General features: G+C 46.5%; 1 protein-coding gene and 1 pseudogene across 1 annotated transcript in view; both read right to left on the minus strand.

Annotated features, from left to right (window-relative positions):
• Positions 1 to 686: 686 nt before the first annotated feature.
• On the minus strand, positions 687 to 815 carry LOC114624585 (annotated as a pseudogene).
• Positions 816 to 4,679: 3,864 nt separating this feature from the next.
• Positions 4,680 to 20,338, minus strand: part of Tfcp2l1 (transcription factor CP2 like 1) — a 49,854-nt gene continuing 34,195 nt past the window's right edge. Inside the window, exons 8-15 of the mRNA XM_028771505.1 lie at positions 18,596 to 18,687; positions 15,985 to 16,033; positions 15,811 to 15,904; positions 14,647 to 14,737; positions 12,432 to 12,535; positions 11,682 to 11,824; positions 6,708 to 6,759; positions 4,680 to 5,122 (exon numbers count right to left, since the gene is read on the minus strand). Of these exons, the coding sequence (XP_028627338.1) occupies positions 5,076 to 5,122; positions 6,708 to 6,759; positions 11,682 to 11,824; positions 12,432 to 12,535; positions 14,647 to 14,737; positions 15,811 to 15,904; positions 15,985 to 16,033; positions 18,596 to 18,687 (672 nt within the window). The 3' untranslated portion in view covers positions 4,680 to 5,075. The remainder of the gene's footprint in view (positions 5,123 to 6,707; positions 6,760 to 11,681; positions 11,825 to 12,431; positions 12,536 to 14,646; positions 14,738 to 15,810; positions 15,905 to 15,984; positions 16,034 to 18,595; positions 18,688 to 20,338) is intronic.

Here is a 20,338-nt window from a genome sequence, read left to right on the forward strand (position 1 = left end):
CGCAGTGTATTATTGGCTTTATGGAAGTAGGGATAGAACTCAGAGCCTTGTTCATGGTTGGCACATGCTCTGCCATTGTGCCACACCCCAGTCCTGCATGATTTAACACAAGCAATCCAAAATATAGTGATTTAGTGTAATTTTGATGGCAAGGCTATCATTCCCTAAGCTAGGTTTGAAGATAATGTTCTCTAATAACCAACTGATGGCAAGACCAGACAGACAGCACAGAGTTCAGATAGTCATTTATGATGTGCAGCCTGGGACCCTTGACTTTTGGTCTTGTTCTTCCAGTGTACCTAAGGCAGTGACCATATTCAATTCCCCTTGCCCCCAACAACCTCAACTTTCCACTGACAACAGCTAAAGAGTCTTTCTACTTCTTCCACTGATGTGTTAATGATTTTCAGAACTCCAGCCACTTGGGCCAGCCCCTGAAGCAACACTGGACTTAGGAACTGGTGACGTGCTTATGGGTTCTAGCCTTTTCCCGGTTAATAGCTCTCAAGGGGCTCCAGGCAGACTGGGTAAGAGGTCACTAGGGCAATGTCTGAGACCTTTTTCTAGACCCCCACAGTAACTAATCTTGATAGTCAACTTGATAGGACTTAGTATCACCATGGAAACAAACCTCTGGCTATGTCTGCCAGGGGGTTTCTTTTCTATCTTTTAATTTTAATTCACTCAGCAAGAGCAAGAATGCATTCCTCCACTACCAAAAAGTATTCAATCAAGTTTATCCAGAGTGCAAAAGATAAGCGTTACCCTGGAAAGACTACCTCCTTGATCATAGTCTCCCCCTGCCAGGTAAGTGTATGTATGAGGAGTCTTCTAGATTAGACTGAGGTGGGAAGACCTACCCTAACATTTCATGGCTGAGGTTTTGCAGAGTAAAAAGGTATACTGGCAGTTTTGTGTGTCAACTTGTGTCACAGAGAAAGGAGCCTCCCTTGAGGAAACACCTCCATGAGATCCAGCATTTTTTCAATTAGTGATCAAAGATCAAGAGTGGGAGGACCCATTGTGGGTGGTACCCTCCCTGGGCTGGTAGTCCTGGATTCTAGAAGGAAGTAAGCCAGTAAGTAACATCCCTCCATGGCCTCTGCATCAGCTCCTGCTTCCTGACCTACTTGAGTTCCTGTCCTGACTTCCTTTGGTGATGAACAGCAATGTGGAAGTGTAAGCTGAGTAAACCCTTTCCTTTCCAACTTGCTTCTTGGTCATGATGTTTTGTGCAGGAATAGAAACCCTGACTAAGACGAAAGGAGATGGTAATATAAGCATTGTATCCATCTCTTTCTGCTTCGGGTTGCCCCATGCTCCAGCTGCCAAGACTTCCCAGCCATGACAGACTGGACCTTCAAACTGTGAGCTAGAAAGAAACCCTTACTCCTAGTAACTTGTCAGATGTTTTCTCACAACAATGAGAAAAATAACTAATACAGGCCCCAAGACAAGACTTCAAACATCTCATGCCATCTGCTCTTTCTACAGTGTGCCATCTTTGACTCTCCAGTTAGATCCACTTTGGTATGAGAAAAAAAAAGGTATCAGTTTAGTCTCTATTCCTGTGGCCCATGTAGAGCTATCACTTGAACAGGGGCCACCAGAAAGCCTGATGGGCTGAAAGTCAGGGGCCAAAATCTAGTCCTGTTTCTCCCAGCACCTCATAAATTATTCTAAGTGACTTGGTTGCCTCTATATCCAAGCATGACATTTGGGAAACATCTGGTCATGATCTTCCTCTAGAACTAGATAGTGTTAGTGCCAGGAAAATGGCAGAACAGAAGGGTATCACCCAGTCCTGCTGACAGGAAGCAAGAGAACATGGGGGAAAGTAGAGGGACTGACTGTAAGAGCAGGAAACCCAAATGCAGACCAAGATGGTACAAGGAACAAAATATCAGCAATGATCCCACTATGTTCACAGAGATCCAGGAATCAGAGGTCTCCAACAAAGACTGCCTACAGAAGCTCTAGTCCTTTCAGGAATTAAAGGTAAAAATAAGCAGATACTCACATGCAAAAGGATGAAACTAGACTATCCTACTACATATCATATATGTAAAACTGTCTGAGATCAGAGCAGAACTCATTGTAACAACTAAAGCTTTAATCAAGTTCTAAGAAGGGGGCAGGAGAGATGGTTCAGTGGTTAGGAGCACTGACTGCTCTTCCAAAGGACCAAGGATCAATTTCCAGCACCCACATGTCAGCTCATACCTGCCTGTAACTCCAGTTCCAAAGGATCTAATATTCTCACAGGGGTCTGTGTATGTATGTATACACATGCACACACACACATATATATACCAATGTGCAAAATACCAATGCAATACAATGAAAATAAACATTTTTTTTAATTCTAAGAAGAAAACACAGATTTTCCTGAGTTTGCATTAGGTCGTGGTTTCTTAGCATCCACATCAAAAACACAAGCAACAGAAGGTAACTCAGGCATCACACACATTAAAATAATAATAATGACAATTGTGTCTGAGACTGGGTCTTACTATGTAGGCTGGGCTGGCCTAGGACTTGGGATCCTCAGTTGAGTACTGGGAGTGCTGGTTCATACCATCAAGCACAACCAATTTATAAACTTGTACACCCCAAGGAACATCAACCATTAAGAGGGTGAAGACAGCCTACAGAATGGAGCAGAATAAAGAAAAAACGATGAAGGATTTGCACTTAGAATTTACCAACAACTTACACAATTCAATGAAAAGACAGCCCAATTTAAAAATGGGCATAGGACCTGACCAGACATTTTCCCAAAGATATACAAATGGCCAATCAACGTGAAGAGACATTGAATATCATTAGCCAGAGATATGCATGACACCTGCTGGATATTGTAATAAAAAAAGACAGGCCAACACTAGGGAGGTGGCTCGGCTGGTAGAGAGAGCTCTTGCCTAGCAAGCACAAACCCCTGGATTCTGGCCCAGCACTGCATAAACTAGGTGTGGAGGCACTTTTCTATATATTCTTAGCACTTAGGAAGCAGAGGCAGGAGGATCAGAAGTTCAATTATCCTCTTCTACTTAGTGACTTTGAGGCCAAGCTGGACTACACAGAAGGGAGGGACGGAAGAAGAGGGAGAGGGAGGGAGGGAGGAAGGGAGGGAGGGAGGACAGGCAGGCAAGAATGAGATATCACAGCAAATGTTGCTGAAGAGGTGGAGAAACTAGAACCATCCTCCATTGCTGGTGGTAATGCAAACAAACAGGTGTAGCTATGTGGGAAACACGAGGCAGTTCCTCAAAGAGGTGAAAAGTTACCTTAGAAGCTGTCCATTCTACCAGGCATGTTCCCAGAATGAAACCCTGTCCACACAGGAGCCTGTGCCAATATATTCACAGCACCAGCGTCTCAATAAAGCTGTCAACCCCACCCACACGTCCCAAAAGACAAGGAACTGAGAGCCCAGCTTTGCTGTGAGGGTAATTTCTCTGCCTGTAAAATAATATTTGCCAAAACCTTTGGCAAATCTTTGAGCCTAGAAGGAACTCACCGTGGCTCGAGGAAACTTAGAGTTAGGAAAGAGTTGGTCGAAGCTTTGGGTGGGCACAGATCCTTGACAAAATGAAGATGAATTCTTAAGTCTACCATAGCTACTGATCCTCAAATTTCCCCAGAGTTAAGAAAAGTGATTGATCCAACCATGCCAACAAAGACAAAGCACTAGCTATACACTTACAGTTGGGAAAACACAGAATCTTAAATGAGCACTGAAGAAAACACACTAACTACCCGGGCTACTTTGCAAACCACACTGGTTAGCTGAGTTGTCTGAAAAGGGGACTTCAGTAAGTACCTCCTGCTGTAGTACTGGGATGGTGCCCAGGGCCTCATACTTGCCAGGGAGGGATCTACTGAGACATACCCCAACCAAAATGGTCTAGAATGGACGGTCAAGGCCACTGGATAATGAAATCTTTACCTCTTAAGTACTTTTTACTCAAGAGGAAATGAGACTACACAGTAGTAGTCCAAGAGGAATCATTCTGTTCTCATCTCTCTCCACTGGTGAAGGAGGAAGTCATGTCATCTCCTAGTCCATCGCACCAACTACCAACTGTGAGAGGGCGCATGGGCAAAATGTGTGGCTTGAATGAGAAATGTGTCCTATAGGCTCATGTATTTGAACATATGGTCTCAGTTGGTGATGTTGTCTGCTGAAGTTACAGGACTTTTAGAGCACACAGTCTTGCTGGAGGAAGTATATCACTGGGGATGGTAAGCCTTGAGGGCTTGTACCACTTCCTGTTCTCGCTCTTTCTCTGTGCTTCCTTTGTGTATGAAAATGAGATCAACTAGCTTTCTGTTCGGTACCTTCCTCACCACAATAGTCTATCCCTACAAAACTTTCAAGCCAAAACAAGCCCTTTCTTCACCAAGTTGCCTTTGTCAGAGTATCTTATCACAGCAACAGAAAAGGAGCTAACACACAATGGCCATGAGAGGCCACGTAGGTACATTGCGCCATCTACCATGTCAATGCAGAGACTCTGAGCTTGAATGTAGCAGATCCTTAGATACAAGGGAACTGAGAAAGAAGTGGAAGGCACAATAAATAGCTCCAGTCCTACCAGTTCATCCAAGAACAGGAGTGGCATGGCTACCAGGGTCCTGAGACCCTGTATTAAGCCAGTATTAGGAGGAGAGCTGTGTGTGGTGTCCCTGTGAGGTTGGCAAAGCTAGCCATGAAGACAGAGACTCGAGAAGAAGGTGCAGGATCAGGGTGAGGCAAGAAAATAGTTAGGAAGGACCAATACACCAAAGGAGCCTCCAACTACAGGGCTCAGGGTTTTAAGAGATGCATGTTCCCACTGTCTGCCTGGGAAATAGAACAAGAAACTGTTAAAAAGCTAAAAGCCAAGAAGAAAGGAAAAGGGGACCAACTGGCTTTCTGTATGCCAGACTTTGTGTCCATGGTCGTCTGTAGCTTTCCTGGTCTGGGCAGAGTCCCTTCTGGTCTGAGCTTGTCAGGTGAGACAGCTGCTGACAGTGGTGCACCTTCTACAGCCAGAGATCCATGGGGCGGGGACAGGCACAGGCACTGCTGCTCAGAGTCCACACTTCAGGATGATGTGGTAGCCATCATTACTTTCTGCTGGAAGAGAAACACTGAGCATAGGTGTGTGTCACAGGAAGAGAGGTGGTACAGTGTGATTTAGGTGTCACAAAAGGCATGTATTAAGACAAAGGCAAAAAATCACTCAACTTCATAAGGAAGAGTCTGTTTACAGAAGCATGGATTTCTACACAGGTTTTGACATCTGTCAATTTGTGTGTGTGTGTTTGTGTGTGTGTGTGTGTGTGTGTGTGTGTGTACTAGTGCAGAATCCAAAAGATAATCTCAGGTATCATTCCTTAGCAATTGTCCACCTTGTGTTTTTGGGACAGGGTGTCTCATTGGTCTGGAGCTCAACAAGTAAGCTAGGCAGGCTGGCCAGTGAGGCCATCTCTGTCTCACCAGGCAAGGATGGATTACAAGCACATACTACCAATGCCCAGCTTGAAAGCAAAACAAAACAACAATATCATGGATTCTGAAGACTGAGCTGGAGGCTTCACACTTGCATGGCAAGCACTGTATTGACTGAATGATCTTCCCAGGCACTCTGGTTTCTACAATGAACCTTTTCACCATAGCCCTAGGCCCAAGGAGGCTTTAGGCACACTATGGCTTTCTGCAATGCTATGACTCAGGCTCAGAGACCTGTAAGATTCATTGTTTGTGCTATATTTAGGATCTTAAGGCCCATGTGTGTAAGGTTTAGTAACCAGCTTATGCTAGCGAATGATGATGGAACCTTTAAGGGGTGGAGCCTAGTGGGAGATAGTACCTCCTCTTCCTTCACTTGCCAGCTGTACTGAAGGGAACAGAGCAGCTCACCACACTCACACCATCACCTGCTGCCTTGCCACAGGGCCAAATGCAACAGGGCTAACCGGCCATGGCTGAAACCTCCAGAACTAAGTCCAAACAACCAACCTCATGCATTGTCACAGTAACAAAAAGCTAACTAACATAGCCTAGGTCTCTAGAACAGGGTGGGAGGTTGTCTCAGATCAGTCTGGACCTAGTCTGTCTCTGTCTGTCTGTCTAGGTGCAAATGAATGAAGTAACTGCAATTGCAGAGCTCAGAAAAGGGCTTTGAATCCCCTGAAGCTGGGGCTATATATAAGTGGTTGTGAACCACCAGATAGGGGAGCTGGGAACCAAACTTGGGTGCTCTGTAAGAGCAGTTTGTGCTCTCATCCACTGAGCCCCTCTCCAGCTCAAGAAAGTCACAACCGATCTTTCTCTGCCTTGTGTGAATAAACATAGGCTCACTCTCGGCAGAGTATAGGCGTTCTCTACAACATCTAGCTCAGCTGGATTCTTCAAGTCCCTTACTCACTCTGACCATCATGCTAGTCCTTACTTGGGCCTCCCAGAGACAGTCTATGAAACTCAAACACCATGTTCATAGAGGACAAATGGCCAGGCCTGCAGTGTCCCTTAAGATGTCACTCATTCTGGCTTGGCTAGGACTAGGTATGAGAAGACTTAGTTTTTCTTGCTCTCAAAGGCTGTTCCAAGTTCAGCATTTTCTGGAGGGACCCTGTACTCGTAGATCTCACCTGCCACCCATCACCCATGACACCAAAGGGCACAGAAACAGTCATCAGGAAGGCAATGAGACGTTTACCTTTTAACGTGCTGAGGATAAAACAAGACTCATCTTGGAAATTCTGAACCATCTGAAAGGCAAAAGCAAGACATGTTCTTCTCAATGACATCTTCATATCATCAAAAGGTTTGAAGAGGAGTTGGAAAGACAGACCCGTCAGCAAAGTGACTGTTGTGTGAGCAGGCAGGAGGCACCAGAGTTGCCATTCAGGGTCTCCTTTGACCTCCACATGCACAAAATAAAAGTTAGTGAAAAATAATAGGCAGGTAGTGGTGGCATAGGCCTTTAATCCCAGTGCTCAGGAGGAAGTAGAGGCAGGTGGATCTCTGTGAGTTCAAGGCCAGTCTGGTATACAGAGTGAGTTCCAGGATAGCTAGTGCTCTGATACACAGAGAAACTATCTCCAAAAAAAATAAAAGATAGAACATTTATTTGTTTATGTGTTGGGTCATCTAGGTCTTTACTGGACTCATTAAAGGAAGGTTTATGCTTCAACAAAAAATATATTTTTTAAAAAGCTGAACACAAAACCAGACATGGTAGTTTACACTTTTAATCCCAGCATGTAGCCAGGCAGTGGTGGCGCACGCCTTTAATCCCAGCACTTGGGAGGCAGAGACAGGCAGATTTCTGAGTTTGAGAGTTCGAGGCTAGCCTGGTCTACAGAGTGAGTTCCAGGACAGCCAGGGCTACACAGAGAAACTCTGTCTCAAAACAAAACAACAACAACAAAAAAAAAACCCAGCATGTAGGTGGCAGAGGCAGAGAGGCAGAGGCAGAGAGGCAGAGGCAGAGGCAGAGGCAGAGAGGCAGAGGCAGGTAGATCTCTGTAAGTTTGAGGGCAGGCTGATCTACAGAGCTAGTTCCAGACCTGTTAGGGCTATTACATTGTGAGACTCTGTTTCAAAAACAAACAACAAAATCAAGCACACAGTCAATCCCATTTTGGTCAACAACAAAACACATATACAATTGGTGGAGCTGAAAACTTCTCATTGCTAGTGGCACCATCTCCTGGTAACACAGTAGCACAATTACTCATGTCTGTGGTGAAGGTGTAAGCAGCCTACTATGTTGCCAGTATGGTACAGATGACACACAGTACACACTTGGTAGTGACTCTAAATGACTCCACTGCTGATTTACACATGTGACACATCATCCTTTGTGCTACTATTTTAGAGTGTCCCCACACACACCAGTCCACTCAAGTGCATTGATGCTATGCTCAGAACTAACTAACAGTGATTAATGTGTGTCAGCAGCTTTATAGGGACCAAAGAGAAAGGAGCGACTACTACCACATGATCAGGAAAGACAGTGTACAGCCACTTCTCCTAAGCTCTCACTATGATATCCAAACACTGACCACAAGAAAATCTTTCTGGCTCCATGGTCCCATCTGTAAAATGGGGCCTTAAAAGCCATGGTGAGTACTGCCTGAGGAACAACGGCAAAGGCTATCCTATAGTCTCCACAAGCACACAAACATGTGTGTACCGCTCCAACCCCTAAGGAGCACATTAGGGAGAGAAGAGGAAATGATTAGTATAAAATTCACACGGACAGGCAAGGGCCAAAGATGATACCAGTCTACAAAGAGGTTTATAACCATCAGAGTCTAGTGACCTGGGTGCAAGACCTTAAATATTGATTAAAATTGCGAGTCAGGGCAGTGAGGGAGCCAGTGGGTAAAAGCACTTGTCATGTGAGCCTTGTAGACCACCAAGTTTCATTCACAAAACCCACTCACACACAATGTCCTATGATTTCCACACACACACATAAGTAAAATAAGTTTTAAAAACAAAATTTACATTAGTTTTATAGAACCTTTGTATGTGCATGCTACATTTCAGAATACATTCAGAAACAGTTAAAAATATAAACATATACATAAATATGCATGCCAAAACCAACAGGGTAGCAAATCTCCTTTCTATTAAAAAAGGAGCCCACAATTTATTGCCTGCTCTGAACTACTGCCTTAACTCCTACCGATGCATCCACCTGTCGCCCCTGACCCTCCCCGCAGGGCCTAATGGTGCATGAAGTACATTTATTCTATACCTCAGCCTGCTCCAGCTCAGACTCTTGGCCACCCAGCCACTTGGGCATGAAAAGCCCTAAGCAGGGCCCACAAGGGCTTAATCAGTAACTCCCTTGTTTAATTGAGTGCCCTTGCACCCCAGGAGCTGGCTCCTTGCTGGCCAGGCTGCCTCCAGCACTCTGAGTAATTCAGAGCTGAAGGTTTCCAAATTGATTCGGGTTGAGTGGGAAGGAGACTTGGGGAATGAGAATGGCCTACTTAGCCAGGGTGGCATTTGAGGTCTGTTCTCTGCTTCACTTGCTTAACTGCCTGCTGTTGAGGGCGCAGGGCAAGTGGGGGAGGGACTTCCTCAGGAACCTGGAAAGTTGCAAGAAACATTCATGGTTTTTGTCTTCTCAAAAAGAAATCCTCGGGGGTCTGAGGATGAGGCTCGAGTGCGTGCTTACTTAGTGTGTACAAAGCTCTGGAGTCTGTCTCCAGCACAGCGTAGAGCAAGCATAGTACAGTACATGGCTGTAATCTCAGCACTATAATCCCAGAACTGGGGAGGGGGAGGTGGCAGAATCAGAAAGTCAAGGTTATCCTTGGCTACACAGTAAGTTCAAGGGCAGCCTGGGCTTCCGATCTTCCTTATGGTGCAAAGTGACGTGCCTTCTAGTCCATTAGAGTGGTCTACCACTAAGGCCATTTCACTCTCCTAGCTTCTCTTAGTCAGCCCTAGAGGCAGGAACTTCTGGTCTCATCATTTTCTGTGAAATGGGAGCAAAAAGTAGCTACTTTAAACTAGACCTGGTGGTACAGGCCTGTAGTTCCAATACTCACAAGGCAGTAGCAAGATGACTGTAACATGATTAAGGCTAGCCTGGTCTACATAGTGAGTTCTGGGCCAGTCAGGGTTTTACACTGCCACAAAACAAACCAGAACAGAACAAGGAAGTGCAACTTCATTGAGCTGGGCTTGTTGCATACTCTTCTAATGGCATTGGAAGACAGAGGCAAGCAGAGGACTGTAGCAAGGTCAAGGTGAGCCTGGTCATGTATGAGTTTCAGTTTCATAGGAGACTGTCACAAAACCAACCAACCAAACAAAACCATAGCTCCCATTTCTTAAGAGGTGGGTTTCTACCTTAACTTCAACCCTATTAGCTGAAGAATCTCTGGGCAACTACTCAGTATCTTTGTGCCTCAGTTTCCTATGTATACTATGGGATGTTAGCAGACATGTATATGTATATATGCGTGTATATACACATATATGAATATCATATACATATTATTTAATAATACACAATGCATGTGCAATGTAGACATATATATGTAAGCCGGAGTAGCAGCCAGGACACAGTGGCTATGTGACCGTGACCATGGTTTAGATATGGAGTGTCTCTCAAAGGCCCCTGAGCTGAATGCTTGGCCTTGGCCTCTGTGCTACTGAGATGTGGAGCCTTTAAGAGGCTGGACCCAGCAAAAAGAAGTTAGGTCACCAAGGTTGGTAGTGAAGGGGATATTGGGACTTAGTGTCCCACATCTACTCCCTTCTTGGCCATAGTGAGATCACTTTGCTCAGCCACTCTCCTGCCATGATAGCTTCTATCTCTCCAGCACTGGGGTGGCACTGCAGTTTACCACTATGCCCAGCTTTTGACATGGGCTCAGGACATTGAACTCAGGTGCCCATCCTTTCAAGGTGAGTGAGTGAGCCTCTCCCCAGACTGAACCATACTTCTTAAGTTCATGATCCCAGATATTTGTTACAGTGCCAGAACACTGGCCAATACAACACCAAACACACATTTTTGTTAGTGGAAGGAAGATCCAGGACAGAACAAGCTTAAGATCATCTGTTCCATCATGGGCAAGGGATGCTCCATTTGGCAGTCAAGTCTGCTCAATACATCACTCTTTACTGGGCTGGAGCAAGATTCTGGCAAGGCTCTGTCACTTCCTGAATCGTCTGTTAGCAACTATTTCCACCTTCCACAGGACTGTGTTGAGCACAAACTCGGTGATACATACCTTCATCACTCAGGGAGGCCTTGCTAGTGTCTCCCATGGGCCATAGTAGCCCCTCATTTAACTACTGGACACTCAGGGCATGATTCCTACTTGATGAGTGGCCCATTCTTCAGACTGCATGTGCCACAAGAGCACCCAGCCAAGGACACTTGAAGAAGGCTGTCCTCAGAGTGTAACAGCCATTAGCATCTTAGTCACAGAAGCTATGACTATCCACAAGAGACCCTCAAGATAGAGCCTGTGGGGCCAAGGAGATGAGTAAAGATGCTTGCCCCAAGTCTGACCCCTTATTCTCACATGGAAGAAGGACAGGACTGGCTCCTTCAATCTGTCCTCTAATCTCTGTGTGTGCATTGTACCCTTGTACCCACTCACCTTCCTACCACCCCAAAATAAACAAATAAATAAATGTAATAAAAATGTCTGTAATTATAGGGCTTGTTGCCAGTCCCTTACAGAGGGAGAGGGACATGAGGAAGGTTCTTGGCTCCTCACATGGGACTCCAGCTGATTTTGCACATCTCCCCACTCAGGTTCAAGTAACTAGTTTGGAAGGTAAACTGAAAGAGAGACTCCATCTATGTAGCTATGGGGACAGACTTTTGGTGATATGGCTGTTTTGGAGTCATCTATGCTACTGTTAGTAAATACAATAAATTAATCAGTTTTGGAATTGTTACTTAAGTCTGTTGTTGACACCCTAAGAAAACATTTGTTCATATTTTTCCAGGAAAAGTCACACAACATCGACTCAGCAGCCCTTTAGACCCAGGTGTAGTAAGAACTTCCCCTTGCATCATAGGCAGCCAGTAGGATTTCAGCTTCAAGCAGGCAACATGCATAAAAAACAGAGACACCCTGACCCCCGGTAAAGGATGCTCCTGAGTGGGGATCTGGGGCTCTCCCCGAGGGCCAGGTCAGCTCACCTCATTGCTTACCACCACATGGATACCAGCAGGACCCTGCCGATAGACCCGGTGGATGTGCTGTGCGGGAATGCTGTACAAGCTGGCGATCTTCTCTGTCAGCTCCAGGGTAGTCAGCTCTTCCAGGAAGATAGCATGGTATACTGTAGGGGGAGGAGCAAGTGCCTTCTTTTAAAGGGTCATTAATTAACAAGAACCTGCCTTGTTTCTACCCCATTCTGAGAAGCCAAAGCTTACATGTAAAGGATGCTCGTGCCCCTAGCCATGGATGCCTGTCAAGCTAAGAAGGCTGGTAAAGCCTACTGACAGGTAAACATAGGTTAGCTGTTTTCATCTCTCTTGAGAACATATATTGGTTCCTGGGCCCAAACAGGTGAGGAGCCCTGATTCAGATGCAGTGCTCGTTGTGTACCCTGCACAGTGGAAAGGGGAAGCACTAAGTCACCTTTCTGCTGGTGGCAGAAAGATATTTAAAGGCGATTGCACCAATATTCATTGTTCTCTGTTCTCTGCTTTCTCACTTTGGATTCAGTGTGAGCAGTTGCCTCCTGCTGCGTGCCTTTCCCTGCTGTGCCTTCCCCACATCGATGAACTACCATCAGACTGTGAGTGGTAAGAAACCCTTCCTTCCTAAGTAGCTGTCACAGGTGTCAGGTATTTTGTCACAGCAATGAGAAAAATAACTGAAACATTGAGAACAGAAATTAAGCAGCAGGCTCAGGAGTCAGGTTGAGGCCCTATTCCACTCACCACACAGGTTGTTGTCCCCATTGTCATCCTGCTTCTGTGGCAGGGGTAGTTGGTTCTGCTCTAGCTCCTGACAGACATAGATGGTCATCTTTGGCCTCACATTTCTTGGAGAGAGAGAGAAAGAGAGAGTGAGGAGAGAGAGGGACAGAAAGAGAGAAGAAGGGAGGGAGGGAAGAAGGGAGAGAAAGAGAGAGAAAATGAATAATTTGCTGATATGATGGACTGTTGCTCTAAAATGTTCTAGAATATTCCAAAACCTAGAGAAGACCCTGCAACATAAAGGGATTTAGGGAAGAAGCAGGTGGTAGGGACGGAGAATGCTTTTCATGGACAGGTTTCCAGGAATAGAAGAATCCAGTCCTGATGGATCTTTACGGCTTCACAGAAGGTGTTCTGGAAGAGGTGGGGTAGATGATTCTTCCCAATCTGCCAATCTGAGGCTTTTCTGTTGAACTGAATCTCGGGATCAGCAGTTTTGAGAGGTGGTCTGGTGGTGTGGGATGTAGGTGGTGGCAGAACATGTGCACAGTATGTGTGCAGCATGTGTGCAGCCCTGGGTTCCATCCCCAACAAGGGAGAGAAAAGAGACAGAGAAAGAACCTGACAGACAGAGAGAGTTCCTCACAGGAGGGTCATCTCTCTGATTCCACATACAGGGAAGCTGAGGTTCAGAGGGGCAATGGCTTTTTTTCTTTCATTGCACAGCTCTTCGGAGATAAATCTGGGACTTATCCTCTATTAACCGTACTGTTGCCAGCTGTCCTTGGTGCTCAGGAGCAGCTCAAAGACAGAGCATGTGCCTGGCATACACAAGCTCTGGGTTCTAGTCTCAGCACCAGAAAAAATGAAAAGTACAAAACTTCAAAACTGGGTCTGACTGTGATGGTAACTCTAATACCACAGTAAAGGTTTCACTTGGCCAGAGATTTCTGGACTGTCACAGAATATTCCATTTCCGTGGTGGTGGACAGTTCTATTGGACAGCATTGCTCTGAACACTGCACTGTGGTTTTCAAGGCCATGCCCAGCCCCCGGGGAGTTGGAGCTCTCAGCCTGGACTCTGCCAGTGTCCAGAGTCTGGGCTAGTGACTAAAGGCCAAGATCCACAGGCTCTGGGCCCAATGGAGGAGAGGGAGGCTGTGATGGTTAATATTAATTGATGATCTACAATCACCTAGGAGACAAACTTCTGTGAGGGAGAGTTTTTAGATAGGGTTACTGGATGAAAAGGCCCACCACAAATGTAGGCAGTGTTATCTCATGACCTGGGTCTCCTACTGCAGATGGAGAGGAAAGTAATCTGAATCCCCAGCATTCTTCTCTTTCTGCTTCCTGACTTGAAGACACACATGACCAGACACCTCCCACTATCAAAGCCATGACTTCCTTATCATGATGAGGTACTGGTGAGTGGAGGAAACCCCAGGGACATGTGTGCTGTGGACATGACCTGCTATGCCAAGGGCCCATGGGAAATGGTGATGCCTTGCTCTGGAGTGGGGCTCAGAGTCCATGTATGAATAATGATAGTGGGTTCAGAAAATATCTACCATGGAGCCACCCACCCTGGATATTTATGGCCTACAGACTGTTCCTACGAAGATTAGCTAAATCTGCCTCCTTGTTCAGCTGCATACTGTAGACCCTCTTTCCTGTTTACCCGTATGCACTAAGCCTTGTTCAGCTGCATGCAATAACCTCACCTCCCTGTACAACTCTCATAAACACACTGAGCCTCCGGGCTGCTGAGGTTTCTCCATCAGAGAGCCCTTTCTCTCTCTCCAAACCCAGCTTTCCTGTACATGCGACTGTCCTTTCTTCATTCCTTAGAGGCCAGTCTAGTCCATCCCTTGAGATGTCAGGATGTGTGTGACATTGTACCTTCAAACCATGAGCCAAAATAAACCTTTCTTTCATAAGCTGACTTAGTCATTTTGTCACAGTGATGAGAACAGTAACTAGTGCTGAGATATTTGGAGCAAGGGCTGCTGCAGCCAGACACTAAGGTGGCCTGCACATCGCACCTCATTTACACTCCACCCTTCTGGTACCTCCTCCAGCATTTACCTCCATGTTGACAGAAGGATTCCTTTCATCACCTAGGCCTACCAGCAGTCCCACCACAGTTCAAGAGGCTAAGGTGGGGCTTCTTGCTCTACACAGCCAGCCTAGTGGCTGCAGTCTTTGGTTGGCTTCTCTAAGAAACTGCACTTACCTGCCTTTGATGGCATTAAAGAGCCGAATTCCATCCGCAGGGCCACAGACCTGGACCAAATCATCTCTGGACATCTTCAGCAGGTCAGCACCTAAGCAGAGACATGTACCACTCATTACAGGCAAATAATGTCCATCTCACAATAGGGCTGGGGGACAAAGAAGGGCCAGCCTCACCCTCAGTGGGCACCAGACCTTCCACAGAGGGAAATGATGTGAGGATAAACAATCCTAGCAGATCACAGCCATACAATATCAGAAGCTAAAAGATAGTGTGTTCACAAGAGAAGAGAAGTCCACCCCCACGGCCACCCTACCCGTGCTGTGCTTGACTGCCCAACCCCCTCTCTGCCCTCTTCATCGGCACAGATTTTATCAGCATGCTGCCACCAAAAACATGTGTATATCTCTGTTCAGAAGCATACAGATCCCTGGAAGTTGACAATACAAACACACCCTGGGAACCAACCAGCACAAACCAAGAGGCAAAAACACTAGTCTCCCAAGAGACAGCCATGGACAGACCTAGCACCCCATTTGAAGGGGCAGAGGAAGGTCAACAGTGTGAAGTCTTTAAAGATTGGGAGTCCCCCAGATCCTAGTTCTCCAGAGATGACCCCCCTCTCCCTTTCCCCACCGCCCTCTCCTTCCCTCTCTCCTTCCCTCTCTCCTTCCCTCCCTCCCTCCCTCCCTCCTCCCTCTGTCTCATGACTTGGCAGAAGTAGCTGCTAACACAATGGCTCCCCAAATCCAGCCCCCACTTTTTCTTTTCTTTGAGACAGACACAGTTTCATGTAACACAGGGTGGCCTTAAACTATACAGCTGAGGTAACCTAGAACTTCTCACTCTTCTACTTCCTAAGTGCCCTATTCCCAATTCATGCAGTGCTGAACAATAGAACAGAGGGCCTCCTGGATGCTAAGCCTGAAGTCTACTACCTGAGCTACTGCTTTAATCCAGAGTAGTTAGTAAGGCCAATATCCTTCTGTGGTCCTGCCAGAATCCAGATTACTGCCCCTAGTGACCTGACCTCCCTCATTGCTTCCCTGGTTGTTCTGTGGCACTCACCTCATTGAGGGCTCCTCTGGACACAGCCATAGTCCCATGGGACCAAGAGCAAGCTATAACGCCTGTGGATTCCAAACCTAACTCTGCAATACTCACCTGAGAAGCTGGCGAAGAGCCAGCAGAACTGTGAGAAGCGGTTGCGGTGCAGCCACTGCTGTGCATCCTGGATAGAGGCTGATGGGAGCAGGTGCTGCCATTGAGAGACAGAGAAGTTCAAAATGGCCACAGAGCCAGAGGGACCACAGCCCACCAATACCCATGCACACTTACATCACTGCCCAGGGGTAAGGGCTCCACCGGGTGATTAGGTGAGCTGTTACTGTAATAGAAAGGGGACAGTTGATGAGCATGAGTACTTCCAGGGACACAAAGAAGGTTCCAGAATCTACATTCCAGCAAGTGCGTGACTTGCTTTAAATAAGTCTTACAAGACTTCCAGAATCAGTACAAATATTAGACCCAATCTTTCTCTGTGAATGTCTCCTGCACTCAATTGTCACTGCATGACTGCACGGGAGCTTTAGATGGGTCACACTTTCCCAAATAACAGCGATAGCTCTACCTGTGTAGTCTTCAACAACAATCAAGAAGGGCTTGTCTGTTTTGACTGGATCTTGTTCTGCATAGTGGAGCCTTACCCTTGTGATGGTCCACCTTGATTGGACTTAGAGAGTCACCATGGAAACATATCTCTGAGCATGTCTGGGAGGGAGTTTCTATATTAAATTAATTAAGGTGGAAAGACCCACCCTAACTGTGGGCAGCACCATCCTGTGTGCTGGGGTCCTGGACTAAGTAAAAAGGAGACAGCATCCATCTCTCTGCTTCCTGACTACAGAAACAATGTGAGCTGCTGCTTCTAGCTCTGTCTGCCAAGGCTTCTGCACAGTGATGGACTATCTCTCCTTGAATTGAGAGCTGAAATAAATCCTTCATTAAGTCACTTCTTGAAGTATTTTTGTTCCAGTGCAAAAAAAAAAAAAAAAGGCTAAATACCCACCACATTCCAGCCTAAGGAAAGGACAAGCTGACCAGAGCACAGGCCTTCAACTAATTCAGCACCTAGGAAGCTGCAGCTGAACCGAAATCATCAACCGAGTCCTAGCCAGATAGGCATGTAAGGGCTACATGTGGTGTACACATACACACACAATCCATAGGTTGGCCTGGGTTTTCTCAGTAGGAAGGCACAGGAGTGCTTACCATGCAAGCACGTTTGATACCCAACACCCACATTAAAAAACTGGTGCGGCGGACATGCCTCTAATCCCAGTACTGGGACGTGAGACAGAAGCTTCACTAGAGAGCACTGGCCAGCCAGTCTCACCAAATCAGTGAGCTCCAGTGAGAAGCCCTGTATCAGAAAGTGAGGTAGAGAATGACAGAGATGCCTAACATCAACTCCTGGCTCCTACCTGTACATGTATGCACACCCACACATACACACATATACATACAAGACTCTTGCAGATGAGCCTCACCCCAGCCATCAGCTGTAACAGCAGCCCCTCCACTATCTGTATCACGCACATCCTGGATCCTCACACCCTGTGATGAAGCCCCAGCCCCCCTTCTGCATCAGGCAAAGCAGGACTTAGGGAAGTTAAGGAAGTTCCCCTAAGGTAGACATTAAAGAGCAGGTCTGCCTGATCTAAATGACCCTTTTTGGTTTTTATTCTATACTCATGAGAAGACATACCACAATGTAAAATCAAGTTCACATAGACCTCCTTTGGCTTGAGATCTCCTTGAACTTGCTATATAACCTCAAACTACTGATTCTTTTCCTCTACCTTCAGGATGCTGGAATTACAGGTGCCACCACACCAGGTCAAACTCAGCGTTTCCTCTACTAAATGAGCTCCAGCTCCATCAGCCAACCCTGATGTTTTATTACAGACTGACTGCAGAGCAGGGGCTTAAAACAGAGGTCCTGCACCCACTGGCAGGAGCTCTCCTCTACTCACTACGAGAACATTACTGCAGGAGCCACCACAGTGATGTCAGCCTCAGTCTACACAGCCTGCCAGTTAGAATCTGCCTATGTTGCCAGCGCTGTCCTATTCCTGTATCCGTGGGGCCACATGATCTATCTGCAGAGTCAGCCAAGGTTCAGCAAGACTAGCTTTGGTGCTTCAATACTGAAATCTAGGGTAGAGGCTCCTACCTGGACAGCCCCTTCAGGAAGCATACAAGAGGAAGACAGAAAACCAAGGAGGGCCTTCCAGATGCCTCAGCTATCCAGCACCCACCTCAGTCAAACAACACTGGTCTTCAAGGTAAATTCTTACAAACCTGTTGCCACTTATGGAAGTATATAGAAAAGAACACACACAGCATGTGGTCAGGTGTGATAGCATACACCTATAACTCCAGCATGCAAGAGGTTGAAAAAGTAGGATTGCAAGTTCAAGGCCAGCCTGAGCTAACCAAATTCAAGGTCAGGCTGGGCTATATATAACCTGCCTTAAAAACCCAAAGCTATCTGGGCGGTGGTGGTGCACATCTTTAATCCCAGCACTCAGGGAGGCAAAGGCAAGCAGATCTCTGAGTTTGAGGCTAGCCAGGTCTACAGAGTGGGTTCCAGGACAGTTAAGGTTACAGAGAAACCGTCTCAAAACAACAAAACCCAAAACAAACCCCAAAGCTAAATATACGAGCTGAGGATGTAGCTCAGTGGCAGAGCTCTTGCCTAGCATGTACCAGGCGCTGGATTCCAACCTCAGCATGAGGAGCTAGAGAGAATAGATAAATATGGCTGTAACAGTTAGTTAGCCACACTAAAACCAAACAGATGGCAGGCCATGGCATGAAGTAAGACCAACAAAAGGACTACCCCACTGCATGGCTAGGACCCCGAGGAGAGGAAGGTTAGACATACCCTTCACGGAGGCCAAAGCTGTTGGGCGAGCCATTGTAGCTTGGGGATGGAGTGCTGTTCGCCTGGTAGGGTACGTCAGGCCACGGAGAGCACTGTGGGTAGGAAGAGACGCAGGCAGTGTGATGCAACAGCGGCAACAGTGATCTTGGGATGATAACCCACAGGCCCTTCTGAGCAAGCACTCATGAGCAAGCTCTGATTCCCAAGACCCTGTTGTGTCAGCATAGAGACCACAGCAACTGAGAGCTTATGAGGAACCATGGCCAGTCAGACTACTAGGGTCATCTACCATGATAGAAAATACCTAGAACTCAAGAAGTCATCCTGATCAGGCCCATGAAATTCATTTGAGCTTCCTGGTAATCAAACCAATGGGGAAAGAAGCATCATATAATGCCAAAGCCCACAAACTAACTGGTCAAATATGTTTAAGCATGCATTATACAGAGGATAGATGACTTCTAAAGAAAAAGAAAACAGTAAAATGCAGGGCTAAAACTCATGCCACTGAGTAAGAAAACTGCAGGCAGGGAGGGCTGGCACAGGTAGGAGGGGTCCTGGAACTCTTCCAAGAGTAGCTCCTCCCAGCCAACTTATACAGTTACTCTATGTTAGTGTCCATCTGGGCTCCAAAGATGGAAACACACATGACGTGAGTCTTCCTCTGCTGGACATTCATTACAATGCACAAGCAAAAATGAAGAGACCCAGCTGGGAGTGTTGGTGAGAGAACACAACTTCCAGGGAAAGGGAGTGCCCCATGCCTGCATTTCTTCCCTCTCTCTGAGGCAGTGACTTTGCTTGGAGAGGGCCAGTCTGAAGCATTCCTAAAGACTGACTATCCCCCACCAAATGCCAGGCTGGTAAATATTTAACCATTGTGAGTATGAGCTGGAATTTGTTGATGCTAAATCCTACCAAGGGAGGAAATCTGATGAGCCGATAGAAGGGGTGCACTGGCATCTCCCAAGGTCAGAGTCTGGATTCTTTACACCAGCCATGCTGATAGAAAGGCTGTGCTGAGGGCCTGTACAGCCACAGCCCCCTCTGTTTTCTCAGGGGAGTCAAGATTGGAACACAGAAGTTGCATGCAATTCAGCCAGGATGAGAAACCCAGCACTAGATGGGGATATTCCTGGAAGCGTCATCAGTCAGACATGGGCCAGGCATGGGAAGAAACTAAGTGAAATGCAGTCCTTGTATCTCTCTGTGGCAGAGAGCAAGCAGAAGTTTTCCTATACTGAGCTTCCTGCCCACTGTCACCCTTAGAAAAAAATAAAGTGCCAGTGCATACTTGTGAGCCATATTAGCCTTTTACCCTGAAACGCAAAATGTTCCTCCCAGAGTGGCTTAGCACATACATACACAGGCATATATGCACAGCTGGGACCTGGCCACCCCTCTTGGATTTCTGTACCCAAGTCTTACCATTAACATAGCCTGACCACCCTGGGTCGTATATATACGTATATGTATGTGTATGTACGTATGTATGTGTATACACGTATATATATGCCTTTAAGATGAATCCAATTAGTCAAAATCACTAACACAATAAGGAATAGCTATTAAAAACAAAAACAAACAACAAATACCCAGGGCTGGGCAGTGGTGGCACAAGCCTTTAATCCCAGCACTTGTTAGGTAGAGAGACAGAGGATCTTTGTGAGTTTGAGGACAGCCAGGGCTGCACAGAGAAACCCCATGTGGGAAGGAAGGAAGGAAGGAAGGAAGGAAGGAAGG

This window comes from Grammomys surdaster, unplaced genomic scaffold, assembly GCF_004785775.1.
Source record: "Grammomys surdaster isolate TR1022 unplaced genomic scaffold, NIH_TR_1.0 208, whole genome shotgun sequence".
In the NCBI taxonomy this organism is placed as follows: domain Eukaryota; kingdom Metazoa; phylum Chordata; class Mammalia; order Rodentia; family Muridae; genus Grammomys; species Grammomys surdaster.